We start from the raw sequence: 14,379 nt of genomic DNA, 5'->3' as shown, positions 1-14,379 counted from the left end.
ATTACTCTAATCTGCTCTTGTCCAGGTGTGGTGTATGATGAATCCTACTTGATCATGAGTAACCTGTTTGCATCTGTAATGCACCCTGAACACTATATAAAGGCAGTTGCTGTGTTGTGTGACTCTGGCACATGCCCAAAACCAAGACATTGCAAAACTTCAGCAGTAGTGGTGGAGAAAGTTTCCAGATCCTTTACTTAAGTAAAAGTACTAATACCACAGTCTAAAAATACTGTTACAAGTAAACGTCCTGCACTGAAAATTCGTGCAGTGTTTGTATTTGCACAGCAATCAGACTGATCGCTTCACACCTCACCTAAATGATCGTGTCATTAAGAGGTGTCCCCCGTCCTAATCTGATGTGACACAAGCAACATGACAATGTCAACAGGAATATTAGTGGAATATTCATTTCCATTAGCCATGTAAATGGTTTAGTAGCAATTTTGTCTTTTTTGGAAGAAGTGCAAAAAAATATCTAGATTTTCTTCTTCTTGTGTTTATAGATGGTTAAACTGGGCTTCAGGCACTTTGTTGGAGTGGACGGCAGTAAAGGCATGCTGGAACAAGCTGCAAAAACTGGCCTCTATCAGGACCTCAAACTGGCCCTACTGGGACCAGAACCACTGCCTGCACCGACTGGTACACTACACTCACACTTCATACACTCTGATTTCTCATATCAGTGCTGAATAGAGATTTGACTTAAGCCCCATGAGCTCCTCTTTAATTTAACTCATCACTGAGGACATAGTAACATGGTGACATGATCAGATACTATGGTTCGTAATAGACATGGACTTTCAGCAGGACAGAGACAAAAGAGACAGACCAAATCCTCCACAGGGGGCGCCAGAGAGTTGAAGTGGATTCAAAGAGACTGCAGGAGGCAAATAAGAGTCAACCTCTCCCTCCCTCCCTCTCCTCCTCATATATGTGAACAAAAAGACATGAAACACATATCAGTCCCTCCAGCATGTTAAGACTGCAAAAAAGCCAGTCCCCATTGATTTTGTGCGACCTTACAAGTTTGTCCAGTCACTGCAACTTTTGCCTCTGTTTAAAAACAGAGAGAGCAGGAGAGCAGCTCACTGAGACAGTCCTTCCACCTGCATTGAACAGCAGCAACAGCTGATCAGAGCAGTTGTGGAGCTGCAGATCTAACTCTTCACACAAACAACAACACTTGACTCCTCTTCCTCCTTTTGTTTCAGGTGTGTTTGATGTTGTTATCATTGTCGGTGGTTTACGTGCTGAATTTGCGCCGGTCAGCGTTGTCAGGGAGCTCTGCCAAGCTGCCAAACTGGGTAACCAACACTGGTCGTGTGTTTTCAACTCTACTCCATTCTACTCTACATGAACCCCTAAAGATCTTGCAGAACGAGATGCTATGAGAGAATTATGAATCTTATTCTTCTCTACTTCTATAATATCAGTTAATCTAATCATTCATTTTTCTGCAGGAGGTTACATCTGCATGTCAAGAGTGGACCCAAAGTCAGAGTCTGGAAACAACTACAAGGTGTCTTTGGAGAAAGAGCTGCAGCTGATGGAGGAGGAGGGACTGTGGACTCATGTGGACACCAAAGAGATGGACAAATACATGATGAATGTTCATAATAATCACAATAATAGTAAGAATGAGCAATACCTTGATGGGACCATGTACCTCTACAGGAAGTCATTTAATTAGTCTCTCTGCACCTGAATACATTCCTTCCTTCATCCCTTCATGAGCAAACCTTTAACACATGTCTTTGCTGTGTCACTAAAGACTGGGGTAGTCCCTAGTGATCTTAAAGTGGCAAAGGTCTTACCTCTCTTTAAAGAAGGCGAACCCAGTGTTTTTAACAATTATAGACCGATTTCTATCTTACTGTGTTTCTCCAAAGTCCTGGAAAAGTTAGTATATACAAGAGTTATTAAACACTTTAATGATAATAACATTCTGTACAAACACCAATATGGTTTTTGCAAAAAGCACTCAACATATATGGCTCTTTTGCAACTTACAGATAAAATTTCTACTGCCCTGGATAAAAATATGTTTGCTATTGGTAATTTCCTAGATCTCTCAAAAGCGTTTGACACAGTTGATCATGATATTCTTCTGTCAAACCTCCACGGATATGGTCTTCAAGATGTTGTGATCAGATGGTTTAGTGATTACTTTAGTAACAGAGAACAATATGTTTGTATTAATGGTCATGTATCTAAGAAAGCAAAACTATACTATGGTGTGCCTCAAGGGTCGATTCTTGGGCCCCTTTTGTTTCTAATTTTTATTAATGATTTTGCTGTAATGTCTGAGTCTTCTCTGCCCATTTTATTTGCGGATGATACAAATATTGCCATGCCTCACTCTGACTTTGGATGTCTAATCAGAAATGCCAATACCACTCTAGAATACGCCTCAAGATGGTTTCAGATGAACAAGCTTTCCTTGAATGTAAACAAGTCAAATTTTATACTTTTTAGAAACAAAAATAAAACTTTTCCTAAGCAGGACTCAAAGCTGCTAATTAATAACACTGAAATCAAACAAGTCTCTTGTACAAAATTTCTTGGTATATTAGTTGATGAAAGATTGTCCTGGGGAAACCACATTGAGTATGTATGCAAAAAAATTATGAAGTCTTGGTATGGTATTATCAGAAGAGTCTCTTCCTTAGTTAATCAGTCCTGTCTCATGACATTATATCACAGTTTAATTTATCCATATTTGACATACTGCGTCATTGTTTGGGGTGCTTCATATTCCTCATACCTTAATCAGAAACTCTTAATTCAGAAAAGATTCTTGAGAATGATTTCAGACTCTACCAATAAAGCACCATCTTGGCTGCCATCTTGTTTGTACATGGATTGTTGTAGGTGCAGGAAACCAAAAGTGTGATTTCCTCTTATGAGGACACAGGGTATTCTCCCTGATCATGTTTGTCCCAGACCTGCATTTTTTCATGCAGCCACCAGATGTCCCCAGACTTTCTTCCAAGCCCCATATCCACACCTTTTTTTACATTTGCAACCACCTGGGCTTCCCTCCCCACTCACACACCTTTTCCCAGTTATCTCATCACCCTGGTCAGTGTATAAACCTGCCATTGTCACCAGCTTGTTGTGCTTTCCCTGTGTTTTGGGGTTTTCCTGCTGATTTTTCCTGCCTGCCTGGTTGTCATCTCATCTGCCTGTATGCCTGTTTTTCCTCAGTTACAGTATTTCTTCTGAATCTGCCAGCCTATGAGTCTGCACTTGGGTCCTACCTGCCTTTGCTGCTTCACCCAGCTGTAACATTTCTGGAAAATCAGAGTATCTGGAGAAACATTCAAAGAGGAACAACATCATCATTGGCTACGTTTACATGCACACTAATATTCCACTATTATTCAGAATATGACAATATTCTGATTTTGATGCAGGTCATGCAAAAAGTATGTTCTGTTTAGAAATTCCCAAATAGGCCTTTGACTGAATTCAGCATTTTCTGATTTAAGACGTGGGCTATGCCGGTATCACTACTCTCTCTCATACAATTGATAACATTTCAGGAAGTCCTTCAGATTTCTCAGAAAAACAATACCAATGTAAGACACAATTTGATCCACCACAGCTAGCCTAAATGAAGTAAGGGATATCATTAAAAATGAAAAAAAGAAGAGGTATTTAATTACATACTGGCACCTCTCACTCATATTTTAGGCTGATATATGGAAATGACTGGTGCCATGGATCGTCAAAAGGTCTCTAATCGAGATTAGATGACACCGCTTCGAGCTCAAGTGGAAGATACTCAAATGATTCAATTCACCTGGGTCATTTCGCAAAAACTGTGTCGAAAAAGGCTGCAGGCCCTCCTCCTTTCCTACGAAAAGTTTCTGTCAGTGTTGCCACACCAGTTTTCACTGTTTACCCATGGTTTCAACTAAATACATAAAAATGTAAATTCTTTTCCGTTACCAGATCATGAACCAAGAGGGATTTGTTGGTCAATGTTGTGACATTAAGAGGAGCTCATTTCAGCTGCAGGGATTCTGTGACAGGAAAGGAGACCGTGTTGTGGCTGAACATGGGCAGATTTAAGATTACTGAGACAGGTACCAGATGATCTGTGATTTCTGCGATGTGTTTGACCACCATGCCACCGGCTGTTTAAGAACATTTGGTCAGTGAACTCCAAGAGAAAGGAGGAAGAAGAAAGAGACTTACCTTCACTGTAACAGAATTTACAGTACAAGAACACTCAAAGCAGACAGCACAAAATGTGATTGGGCCAGCCTAGTGTCAATTAAGAAAACATACCAATAGGCTGGACTACCTGTATTTTTGTTTGGTTGGACCAAAAAAAAGACGTAGAAAGAGACGGTTGTGTCGGCCCAAAAGGCTCCTTGGCCCACCTGCCCAGTGTGCCAGATGCTATGTGTTTTTAACGTACGCTGTTTTTGATTGCCTTGCCCTGCGTGATGTGTGTATCATTAATCTCCCTAAACTCAAATTTGGCACTGTGACTCAGCGCTCACCTGTCAGACAGGATGTTCCTGATCAAATGGAAAGATTAACAAAAACAGGTTTGAAACAGTTCCTGATCCAGTCATGGGAAAGGAGAGAAAAACAAAGGATGATGTTAAATAAATATTCCTCCTACTGAGTCAGAGATGATAAATGTTTAGACTGATCGCAGAACAACTATTACTGATCTCTCAGTGGAACCTGATGTCCTAAATTGCACTTATGGTGAAATGTTAATCTGCAGTAATAAAGTCGTCTTGCACACAGAGGAGCAAAAATCTGAAGCATTTATTTATCACCCAAAACCAAATAAGCCAAACAACCAAGTCAGGACATGATGGGGCCAACCCTGAGGGTTATAAGAGTAAGAGAGAGAAGAGGACCAGACATGTTCCTGTGTGCGCACCTTCAGCCAATCAAAAGTCAGCAGCTCAGTTCTCCTCCTCCAGATCTAACTGTTGAATCTCTGTCTGAAACTTCACATTGGTTTTTCACTTGGATTCATCTGCAGGTGAGTAGAAGCTGTTTTAATGCTGTTTTAATATTCAGGTTTGATTCATGTACTCATGTTTTTACTTATAGGAATTAAAACTACTAATAAAGCTGCAAGTGACACTCCCAGGTACAAGACATTTCTCTGCCTACAGACGGAAGCAGCTCAATTGCAAAATCACTGTTGTAAGTAGCAGCGAGCTTGAGCAAAACTTGAGCTGGTTTAATTTTTTCCTAAAGTAGTCACAGACTTGTTTCATTATTACAGTTCAAGGAAAGGCAGCTTTATTTATATATCACATTTCATATAGCAGGGCAATTCAAAGTTCTTTTCAGAGCAATAACCTATAGAACATAATAAGGAGAAAGATTCACAATAAAAGATTAAAGAGAAAATATATGAAAGGTAAAATTAATAATTTAATAATTTACAGTTTTAAACAAAAATCACCATTAAAAATGGCAAACATGCAGACAAGAGGTGCAAAGATAAAAAGATTATTTAAAATGCTTGAAGTGAAGTTCAAATATATGTTTGCATACATTACAGGGAGGAGCAGGCAGTGGTAAAAGTGAGGTTATTTCCTCATTCTGATGAGTGACTCACAGCCACACGCCACCACTGTCCAAACCAACAACAAAAAGCACCATCAAGGCGTGTAAAATAGACATAAGAGCCCAAATGTAGCAAAGATTTAGCGAGGCTGACAGAGAGGTGACTAGAAGTATGCGTGCCTGACCACCAAAGTTTCTTGCTTGACTCTTAGTTATAAAAGAGGGGGATTCAAGGTGAGAGCTGACACTCGGTCTTTCTTTCTGTGGCCCAGAGACAATTACATCGATCTTATCTCGGTTGAGTTGGAGAAAATTTTGATACATCCAATCATTGATTTACTCAATACAGTGACACAGGTTTATTCTACAGGTCTATAATCACCTGGTGAAAGGGATATGTGTATTTGTGTGTTATATACTGAGACATAATTATTATGGGGTGCCGTTTGTAAAGTGTCTCACGCTGAAAATAACATCAACATTTTGCCACATTTAGCTTCAAACAATGTTTAAAAAGTATTGTGATTTTTTTAACGTCACCTTTTACCACATTTACAGCAATATTTGTTAACTTAGAAATATATTAAATAGTTAAATCTAAATATTAAATGTGGCACCTAAATGTTAAATGGCAAATCTAAATGCTAAATCTAAATCTAAATCTAAATGTTAAATCTAAATCTAAATGCTAAATCTAAATCTAAATATTAAATCTAAATCTAAATGTTAAATCTAAATGCTAAATATAAATATAAATATAAATGTTAAATCTAAATATTAAATCTAAATCTAAATGTTAAATCTAAATGTTTTGGGTGAAACTAAATATTTAGCTAATATGCAAATTCACACTGCCGGTCACCGGAAGTACCAAAATAAAAGCTCGAGATGGTCAGACTGTTTATAGAATCAAATAACGAATTAAAACCAACTTATCGGGGGAAATGGACACTTGAACATACATTAGCGTGATAATAACTACCTAAAATAACAAGAAACGTGTTTGGAGAAATTTTATTTGACGTGTACTTTGAGTTGTTAGTGTCCCTTCGGAGGATTAACAACCTAAACTAAGCTAACAACCGTCAGTTCCTAGCCCGTTAGCAGTGTCTGTAATGACTCATTAACTCTTAAACGGTCCGTGAAAAAAATATTTTTTTCCAGCGGATGTCTTAGTTACAACATGATTGAGCTAGCAAAGCAGTTTTGTGTTGCGATGTGTGGTATTTATTCAGTTTTGGGAAATCACGATGTCTAGAAAGCATCAGTGGCCGCAGCAGCAGCAAAGCTGTCAGGACGTCATCTGTTAAATGTCTCCCGTTGTCGGATACGACATTAAACTACTCCAGTTAGCTCAATCATGTTATAACTAAGACATCCGCTGGAAAAAATATTTTCTTCACGGACCGTTTAGAGTTAGTGAGTCATTACAGACACCGCTAACGGGGCTAACAGCTAACAGTTAGCCTCGCTAATCTACGATAACCATGTTATTAATTTCAGACCGTGATAGTAATGTTTGTTCAGTCATAGTGTTTATAGGCTTTACAAACACCAAATTAGTCTAAACGGTGATACAGTGACGTGAAAAACGTGAGATGTGCATATATATATGTAGCTAAACTCCGCTGGTTTTCTACCTGGAAGTATTTGTAAACAACAAGGTTTCCCTCAGAAGGGACACTAACAACTCAAAGTACACATCAAATAAAATTTCTCCAAACACGTTTCTTGTTATTTTAGGTAGTTATTATCACGCTAATGTATGTTCAAGTGCCCATTTCCCCCGATAAGTTGGTTTTAATTCGTTATTTGATTCTATAGACAGTCTGACCATCTCGAGCTTTTATTTTGGTACTTCCGGTGACGGCAGTGTGAATTTGCATATTAGCTAAATATTTAGTTTCACCCAAAACATTTAGATTTAACATTTAGATTTAGATTTAATATTTAGATTTAACATTTATATTTATATTTAGATTTAGCATTTAGATTTAACATTTATATTTATATTTAGATTTAATATTTAGATTTAGATTTAGCATTTAGATTTAATATTTAGATTTAACATTTAGATTTAGATTTAGCATTTAGATTTAACATTTAACATTTACGTGCCACATTTAATATTTAGATTTAACTATTTAATATATTTCTAAGTTAACAAATATTGCTGTAAATGTGGTAAAAGGTGACGTTAAAAAAATCACAATACTTTTTTAAACATTGTTTGAAGCTAAATGTGGCAAAATGTTGATGATATTTTCAGCGTGAGACACTTTACAAACGGCACCCCATAAATTATGGTCGGCTAATTTAGTAGTTTGTATGATTTGGCCTAACAGAAGCATATAGAGATAAAACAAGGGGGTTCCCAAAATGGAGCCCTGTGGGATGCCACATGTCACAGCCATCTGCTCTAACTATAATTATGAATCGAGACAAAGTACTTCCTCTCAAGAATGTATGACTTGAACCATTTAAGGACAGTTCCAGTGAGTCTGACCCACTTTTCTAGTCTTTATAACAAATGGTTTGCTCCACTGTGTCAAAAGTAGCACTTAAATCCAACAGCACTAAAACAGAGACTTTGCCTGAGTCAGCGGTCAGGCGATTGTCATTTATTACCTCTATGAGTGCAGTCTCAGTGCTGTGATGGAGCTGTGAAATGAGACCTTTTGTGACCCAGCCGGTGGGAATTTAACTTTCCCATTTTCATAACTGCAAAGCTGTGGAGCCTAAAAGTGTTTTCCGCTGAGAGAATATTTTGAACTCTTGATTGGATAACTGCTGCTGGATAAAATCATTTCATCATTATCACACTGAGGGAACAGAAAGGTAAAACCATGTGAGAAACAACATCTTTAGTGTGTCAGATAGCTCCTGTTAAGTGACTTAACATTGACTGCTGTCACAGTTTCATTGTCTGACAATAAAATCTCATGTAATCATGTCCGTGGTCTGTCTCTTTGTGGCAGGTTCATCACCTCATCATGTCGGTCCCTTGCAGAACTCAGACTGATGCCAGGGTTGCTTTTCAATCATGTAAAAGTTCTGATCCAAAAGATCGAGTTGAGTTCTACGACAACTGGATAGAAAACTATGAAAAGGTCAGTTTCAATGAGCCACTCTCTGCTCAGGTCTGATGAGGACTTAATAGAGCTGTGAAATCAATATTTGTTTATTCACCACTGCAGCTCTATGGAGCTTTTTGGCCTCTTTGAACTCCTAGCTTTGCTGGTGGAGACCAAAAACAGAGCTAAAAAAACTGAGCTTGTTTGTTTTTACAAGGACAATGTACAGCACTAAACATCACTGTAAATAATAGTGTTTGCTAGGCAAGAGGCTCATTTGTTGTTCAGATGATAAATCATCCATTAAAATATTAAATAAAACAAGATATTACTAACCAGTAGAGGAAGAAGTATTCAGATATTTCTCTTCACTTAAAGTACCACAGAGTAAATATACTCTGTTGCAAGTAAAAGTCCTGAAAATATTCAACCCTGCAGCAAAAACCACTTCCAACTGGAGAATTTCACTTTATAAAAAACAGGATGCCACCCTGTTGAGCTACAGATCACCACACCTGGCAGTAGACTTCCTGTCTGAAAACTTCTCTGGGAGTCCTGAAGAAGCTCGGGTTCTGGACGTCGCCTGTGGGTCCGGATGGGTCGCTAAACTGGTGAGCTTTAAAATCAAAGAGCTGACAGAGAATAATTCATTTTGAAAGTCCAACAGTGGTAATCAATAAAACCAAGCAGACAGGAAAGTCTGAGTTTCAGGTGATACAACAGCAGAAAATCACACTGATTGATCTGCTTAAAGCGGCTGTGATTTCCTGTACAATATGCATTTGTCATACACCGCCATACTGGTGCACAGATGAATCAGCTGATGCAACTCTTCAGCAGGTAGCAAAATATATTATAATCTTCACCATGAAGAGCAATATGGTCAGGGCAACCTGCGATAAGTGCATTGAGAGGAGACCCATATTAAGAACGAACCCTTCTTACGAACAGTTGACTTTATAACACAACAAAAAATAACCCACAACTATCTCACTTTCTACACAATTTGTAACACTAAGCCAATCAGGCACCAGACGTCAGTATGATATCAGAAAGACACTGGACTTTTATGATGGACAGATGTTAAATTTTGGTTGGAATAAAAGTCGGGTCGACGATATTTTACATGTCCAATGACGTTAGAATCTCAGGTTGTGTGGATGTTAACATTATGAAAGTTTCACAGATGTTGGGTTTGTTCTCCACAACTTACGACTAAATGTTGTTACTCTACGTCAAAAGGATGTTGGCATGAGACGTTTGGAAGACGAAGATTTTGGATACTGAGCAACACAACTTAAAACCAAAAAAACGTCATCTGTCGTCAGTAATCTATGTCTGTGAAATTAGTCACCCAACATCACCCTAAATTCAACCAAATATCACCATCGAACAGCGAGGGTGGCCCGCTGGGAGAATTGTACATTTACAAAATTACACCGCTGAACGGCAGGCTGGGAACAGCTCACCAGCTAGCCAGTTAGTAGAACAGTCTGTTGACAGCTTGGAGAGGCTCCGTCACTACAGTACATCCAAGATCAGAAAAGAGAGCGCAGCTGTCACTACTGAAAAGATGTTCAAATAAAAAATCCAATCAAATTTTGACCTCAAAATTGAACCAACCTGCCTTCTTACTAGGCCACCCGGGACTGCTTCCTTGTTTACTCCACTCAGTGCATCGGTCACGTGATCGCAGCTTTTTAAATTACGTGGGCTTTGTATGAATCTGGGTGCACAACTTTTAGTAGGAAAACACATGAACAGTTTGTGAGCACAGCCTGACTCTTGAAAGTAGAAAAGCAACTATAAAGCCATAAAAAGGAGAAGAAAAAAACCCTGATATACCGTCAAACTGCCAAAATCTTCAAAAAATTCTTAGTCATACAGCCCACCATTAAGTTTCACTGCACTGATATGAAATTACAGAATTCCTTCCAGGACAGTGTGTATGGAATCATAAGGGAATTATGGACCAGTGAAATAAAGTGTGATCCTCAATGTATTCACCTGTAAGTTCTGATCAGTTTTTATGATTCAGTGTTAATGTTGACTGCATTCTTCTTCTTCTTCTTCTTCTTCTTCTTCTTGTGTTTATAGATGGTTAAACTGGGCTTCAGGCACTTTATGGGAGTGGACGGCAGTAAAGGCATGCTGGAACAAGCTGCAAAGACTGGCCTCTATCAGGACCTCAAACTGGCCCTACTGGGACCAGAACCACTGCCTGCACCGACTGGTACACTACACTCACACTGCATACACTCACTGCTCATCTTTAAGTGTTACAACAATGACTTCTGGAAACTAAACCTGGCTCTGCTTCCTCCTTCTTTTTCCTGGTTTCAGATACGTTTGATGTGGTGATCGTCGCTGGTGGTATGGGTGTTGGTTTCATACCGGTCAGTGTTGTCAGGCAGTTCTGCGATGCTGCCAAACCAGGTAACTAGCTCCAGATAAGCAGATGTAGCATTTTAGTCTGGTTTCAGACCTCTGAATCAACAACCACCAAGACTGTGATGACCACAGGAGTTGAGGGGGACACTGAGGTTGTTGGGGCTGTATGGAGCCTGAGAGGAAGACCTGCAGACAGAACTCAGGGCTGAAAAAGCAGATTCAAACCAGTGTCCTTCCTCAGGTCACTGATGACTTTTCCAATATTAGACCAAGACCACCAATCCTTCAGGGGTGGGTTTAGAAACTAAGTGTCCAAACAGAGCAATAAAAAACATCCAGTACACTATAAATACTACAAGCGAATATTGCAGATATAACAAAAAAATCACTGGTGAACATTTTACAAATATGTTCAGACAGAACATTTCATGACATTGCTGAAAAATCATTTATTCATTATGTTGATAAAGAAACATTATTACAGCTAGAAGTTGTAAATTTGTAGAATATAGATATAATTTCTAGGAGACAAAGTCTTGTGTTGTCTTGTCTCGTCTCATCTTGTCAGTGTTCAGTCAATCAATAGATGGTGAAGTGACCTGATGAGGTACATAAAGCACCAGATTTACTGTAGATAAGACAAAGTAAAGCTTCTGATGCTCTTGGAGCTCTAACAGTCTGTTAGAGTGGGAATCTATGTTTTTTAAATGGTTGTGTTAATCTCATGTGTGAGTATTTAGAAGGGTTTTACAGATAATATGCTTCCTCCAATATAAAACTAACTATAGCTAAATATGTTGTTTGTCTACAGGAGGTTTTGTCTGCATTTCAAAAGGTGACCACACAGCAACACCATCAATTGAATTCAGGAAGGAACTGGAGAGAGAGCTGCAGCTGATGGAGGACGAGGGACTGTGGAGTCCAGTAGGAGTCAAAGAGACGGACAAATACATGGAAAACCCACATCTGGATGCCGAGAGAGTCAAGGACCTGCAGCAGGAGGAGCGATACATTAGCGGGAGAGTTTATCTCTACAAGAAATCCATCCATTAAAATCAGAAGTTATGGCAACATTAAACAGAAAATAAAGGGGCATCTTACAGCTGAGTCAAAATAAATGTGGGTTATACATAATGCAGAGCAACCCAATGTAAAGTAAGTCAGAAATAAACATTTTTCAACAGATGCTGAACATTTAGGGTAAGTTTTGTCATTGAAAGTTAAAGCTGCATTAGTTGATTTTTTGTCCGCTTGTCTTCAGCAGAGCAGTTTGAAAACACATTTTATAAAGGCAAGGCAAGGCAAGTTTATTTGTATAGCACATTTCAGCTACGAGGCAATTCAAAGTGCTTTACATAAAACATACATCAGGTAAAAGCAATAAAGGCAACATAAAAAGACATTAAAACAATCAAAGAGTTACATTGGAAATAAAATAGTACAATTAATTAAAAAGAGTTTAGTTAGAAATAAAAAAAGCTAAAACAGAATAAGTTACAATGCAGTGTGAGATAATTATCAGAAGCCTCGAGTTTGATTTAGTAATAGGCAGCGGCAAACATAAAAGTCTAAAGCTCAGTCAGTGAAGAAGAAGACAAATTCATTGCAGGCCCTGGTGGACAGAAGGTCAGAGGCCACTGACACAGGAGGGTTTGTTAGCCTGTTGACTGAAGCAAATAAGGCACATGCATTATTATTGTTTTTGGTGATGATGTCAGAGAAGAAGGACCGCCTTGCATTTCTCAGTTCCAAATTATAAATGCAAAGTCTCTCTTTTTAGATCAATCAATCAATTTAATTTTATTTATAAAGCCCAATATCACAAATCACAATTTGCCTCACAGGGCTTTACAGCATACGACATCCCTCTGTCATTTGCACCCTCACAGCGGATAAGGAAAAACTCCCCCAAAAAACCCTTTAACTTGGGAAAAAATGGTAGAAACCTCAGGAGGATCAACTGAGGAGGGATCCCTCTTCGTTGGACAGATGTGCAATAGATGTCGTACAGGACAGATCAGCATAATAAATTAACAGTAATCCACATGACACAATGAGACAGAGAGAGAGAGAGAGAGAGAGAGATGCAGGACAGACGGTAATGACAGTAGCTCACAACAGCAATAATGAAAGTAATAATATTATAGTTATAGTTCTGGCTACTGTGGTACAATATGTTGAAAGTATGTATTAATATCTGGCAGTATACATGTGTGATAATAGTCATATGTGTATAATAACAGTAGAAGTATGACTAATGACTAATGATAACAGCAGCAGCAGGAGGCATCTGGCAGGACCACGGCAGCAGCACAACCACACACGTCACGCTGTCCAGGCACCGCTGTGATATGAGTTAATCTGAGAGACAGTGGGGCACAAAGGCTCCAGAGAAAAAGCCGAGTTAGTGACATGCAGTATGGCCGAGTTAGCAAGATGCAGTAATAGAATACCAGAGAGAGAGAGAGAGAGAGAGAGAAGGAGAGAAGGTGCCCGGTGTATTATAGGGGGGTCCTCCGGCAGACTAGGCCTAAGTCAGCCTAACTAGGGGCTGGTAGAGGGCAAGCCTGAGCCAGCCCTAACTATAAGCTTTATCAAAGAGGAAAGTCTTAAGTCTAGTCTTAAATGTGGAGACGGTGTCTGCCTCCCGGACCGTAACAGGAAGATGATTCCACAGGAGAGGAGCTGATAGCTGAAGGCTCTGGCTCCTGATCTACTTTTGGAGACTTTAGGGACCACGAGTAACCCTGCGTTCTCAGAGCGCAGTGTTCTGGTGGGATAATATGGCACTATGAGCTCTCTAAGATATGATGGAGCTTGACCATTTAGAGCTTTATAAGTTAACAGTAGGATTTTAAATTCAATTCTGGATTTTACAGGGAGCCAGTGCAGAGAAGCTAAAACAGGAGAGATATGATCTTGTTTCTTAGTTCCTGTTAGTGCACGTGCTGCTGCATTCTGAATTAGCTGCAGAGTTTTTAAGGACTTACTAGAGCTACCTGATAATAGAGAGTTACAGTAATCCAGCCTAGAGGTAACAAAAGCGTGGACCAGTTTTTCTGCATCTTTTCGGGTCAGGATAGGCCTACTTTTCGCAATATTACGCAGATGAAAAAATGCAGTCCGTGAGGTTTGTTTTAAATGAGAATTAAAAGACAAATCTTGATCAAATGTTACTCTGAGGGTTCTTACGGTAGTGCTAGAGGCCAGAGCAATGCCATCTAGAGAAACTATGTCATCAGATAAAGAGTCTCTGAGTTGTTTGGGGCCAAGAACAATAACTTCAGTTTTGTCTGAATTTAACATCAGGAAATTGGTGCTCATCCAAGTTTTTATGTCTTTAAGGCAGTTATGGAGTTTA

The 14,379-nt window shown here is 39.1% G+C and overlaps 3 protein-coding genes across 5 annotated transcripts in view; all 3 read left to right on the top strand.

The window, feature by feature from the left end:
• The window catches only part of LOC125892623 (methyltransferase-like protein 27), a 47,321-nt gene that overhangs the window by 10,920 nt on the left and 22,022 nt on the right, over positions 1-14,379 (top strand). The gene's annotated exons all lie outside the window — the stretch shown is intronic.
• LOC125892624 (methyltransferase-like protein 27) overlaps positions 1-14,379 on the top strand; it is a 58,144-nt gene that overhangs the window by 36,757 nt on the left and 7,008 nt on the right. For 2 of the 3 annotated variants that reach the window (XM_049582667.1, XM_049582666.1), the window contains exons 4-5: positions 507-642; positions 1,215-1,307. In XM_049582667.1, the coding sequence (XP_049438624.1) occupies positions 507-642; positions 1,215-1,307 (229 nt within the window). Of the gene's footprint in view, positions 1-506; positions 643-1,214; positions 1,308-1,463; positions 2,842-14,379 lie in introns of those variants that run through there. The other variant, XM_049582668.1, reaches the window with a different exon arrangement.
• Positions 4,454-12,203, top strand: LOC125892622 (methyltransferase-like protein 27). The gene is made up of 7 exons (XM_049582660.1): positions 4,454-5,017; positions 5,089-5,184; positions 8,532-8,663; positions 9,110-9,238; positions 10,725-10,860; positions 10,971-11,063; positions 11,830-12,203. Exons 1-7 carry the CDS (start codon positions 4,841-4,843, stop codon positions 12,069-12,071), a joined length of 1,005 nt encoding a protein of 334 aa, XP_049438617.1. The 5' UTR covers positions 4,454-4,840; the 3' UTR covers positions 12,072-12,203.

The sequence above is a fragment of the Epinephelus fuscoguttatus genome, linkage group LG8, assembly GCF_011397635.1.
Source record: "Epinephelus fuscoguttatus linkage group LG8, E.fuscoguttatus.final_Chr_v1".
Classification (NCBI taxonomy): Eukaryota; Metazoa; Chordata; class Actinopteri; order Perciformes; family Serranidae; genus Epinephelus; species Epinephelus fuscoguttatus.
Note: the sequence above shows the minus strand (reverse complement) of the source record. Positions and strands in the feature narration are given on the sequence as shown.

What these genes read in the sequence shown, in the direction of transcription:
- LOC125892622 (XM_049582660.1), top strand. Translation starts at nt 4,841, where the DNA reads ATGATGGGGCCAACCCTGAGGGTTATAAGAGTAAGAGAGAGAAGAGGA. An exon ending in TCAATTGCAAAATCACTGTT is followed by an intron (nt 5,185 to 8,531) that starts GTAAGTAGCAGC and finishes TCTTTGTGGCAG; the next exon opens with GTTCATCACCTCATCATGTC. An exon ending in GGATAGAAAACTATGAAAAG is followed by an intron (nt 8,664 to 9,109) that starts GTCAGTTTCAAT and finishes TATAAAAAACAG; the next exon opens with GATGCCACCCTGTTGAGCTA.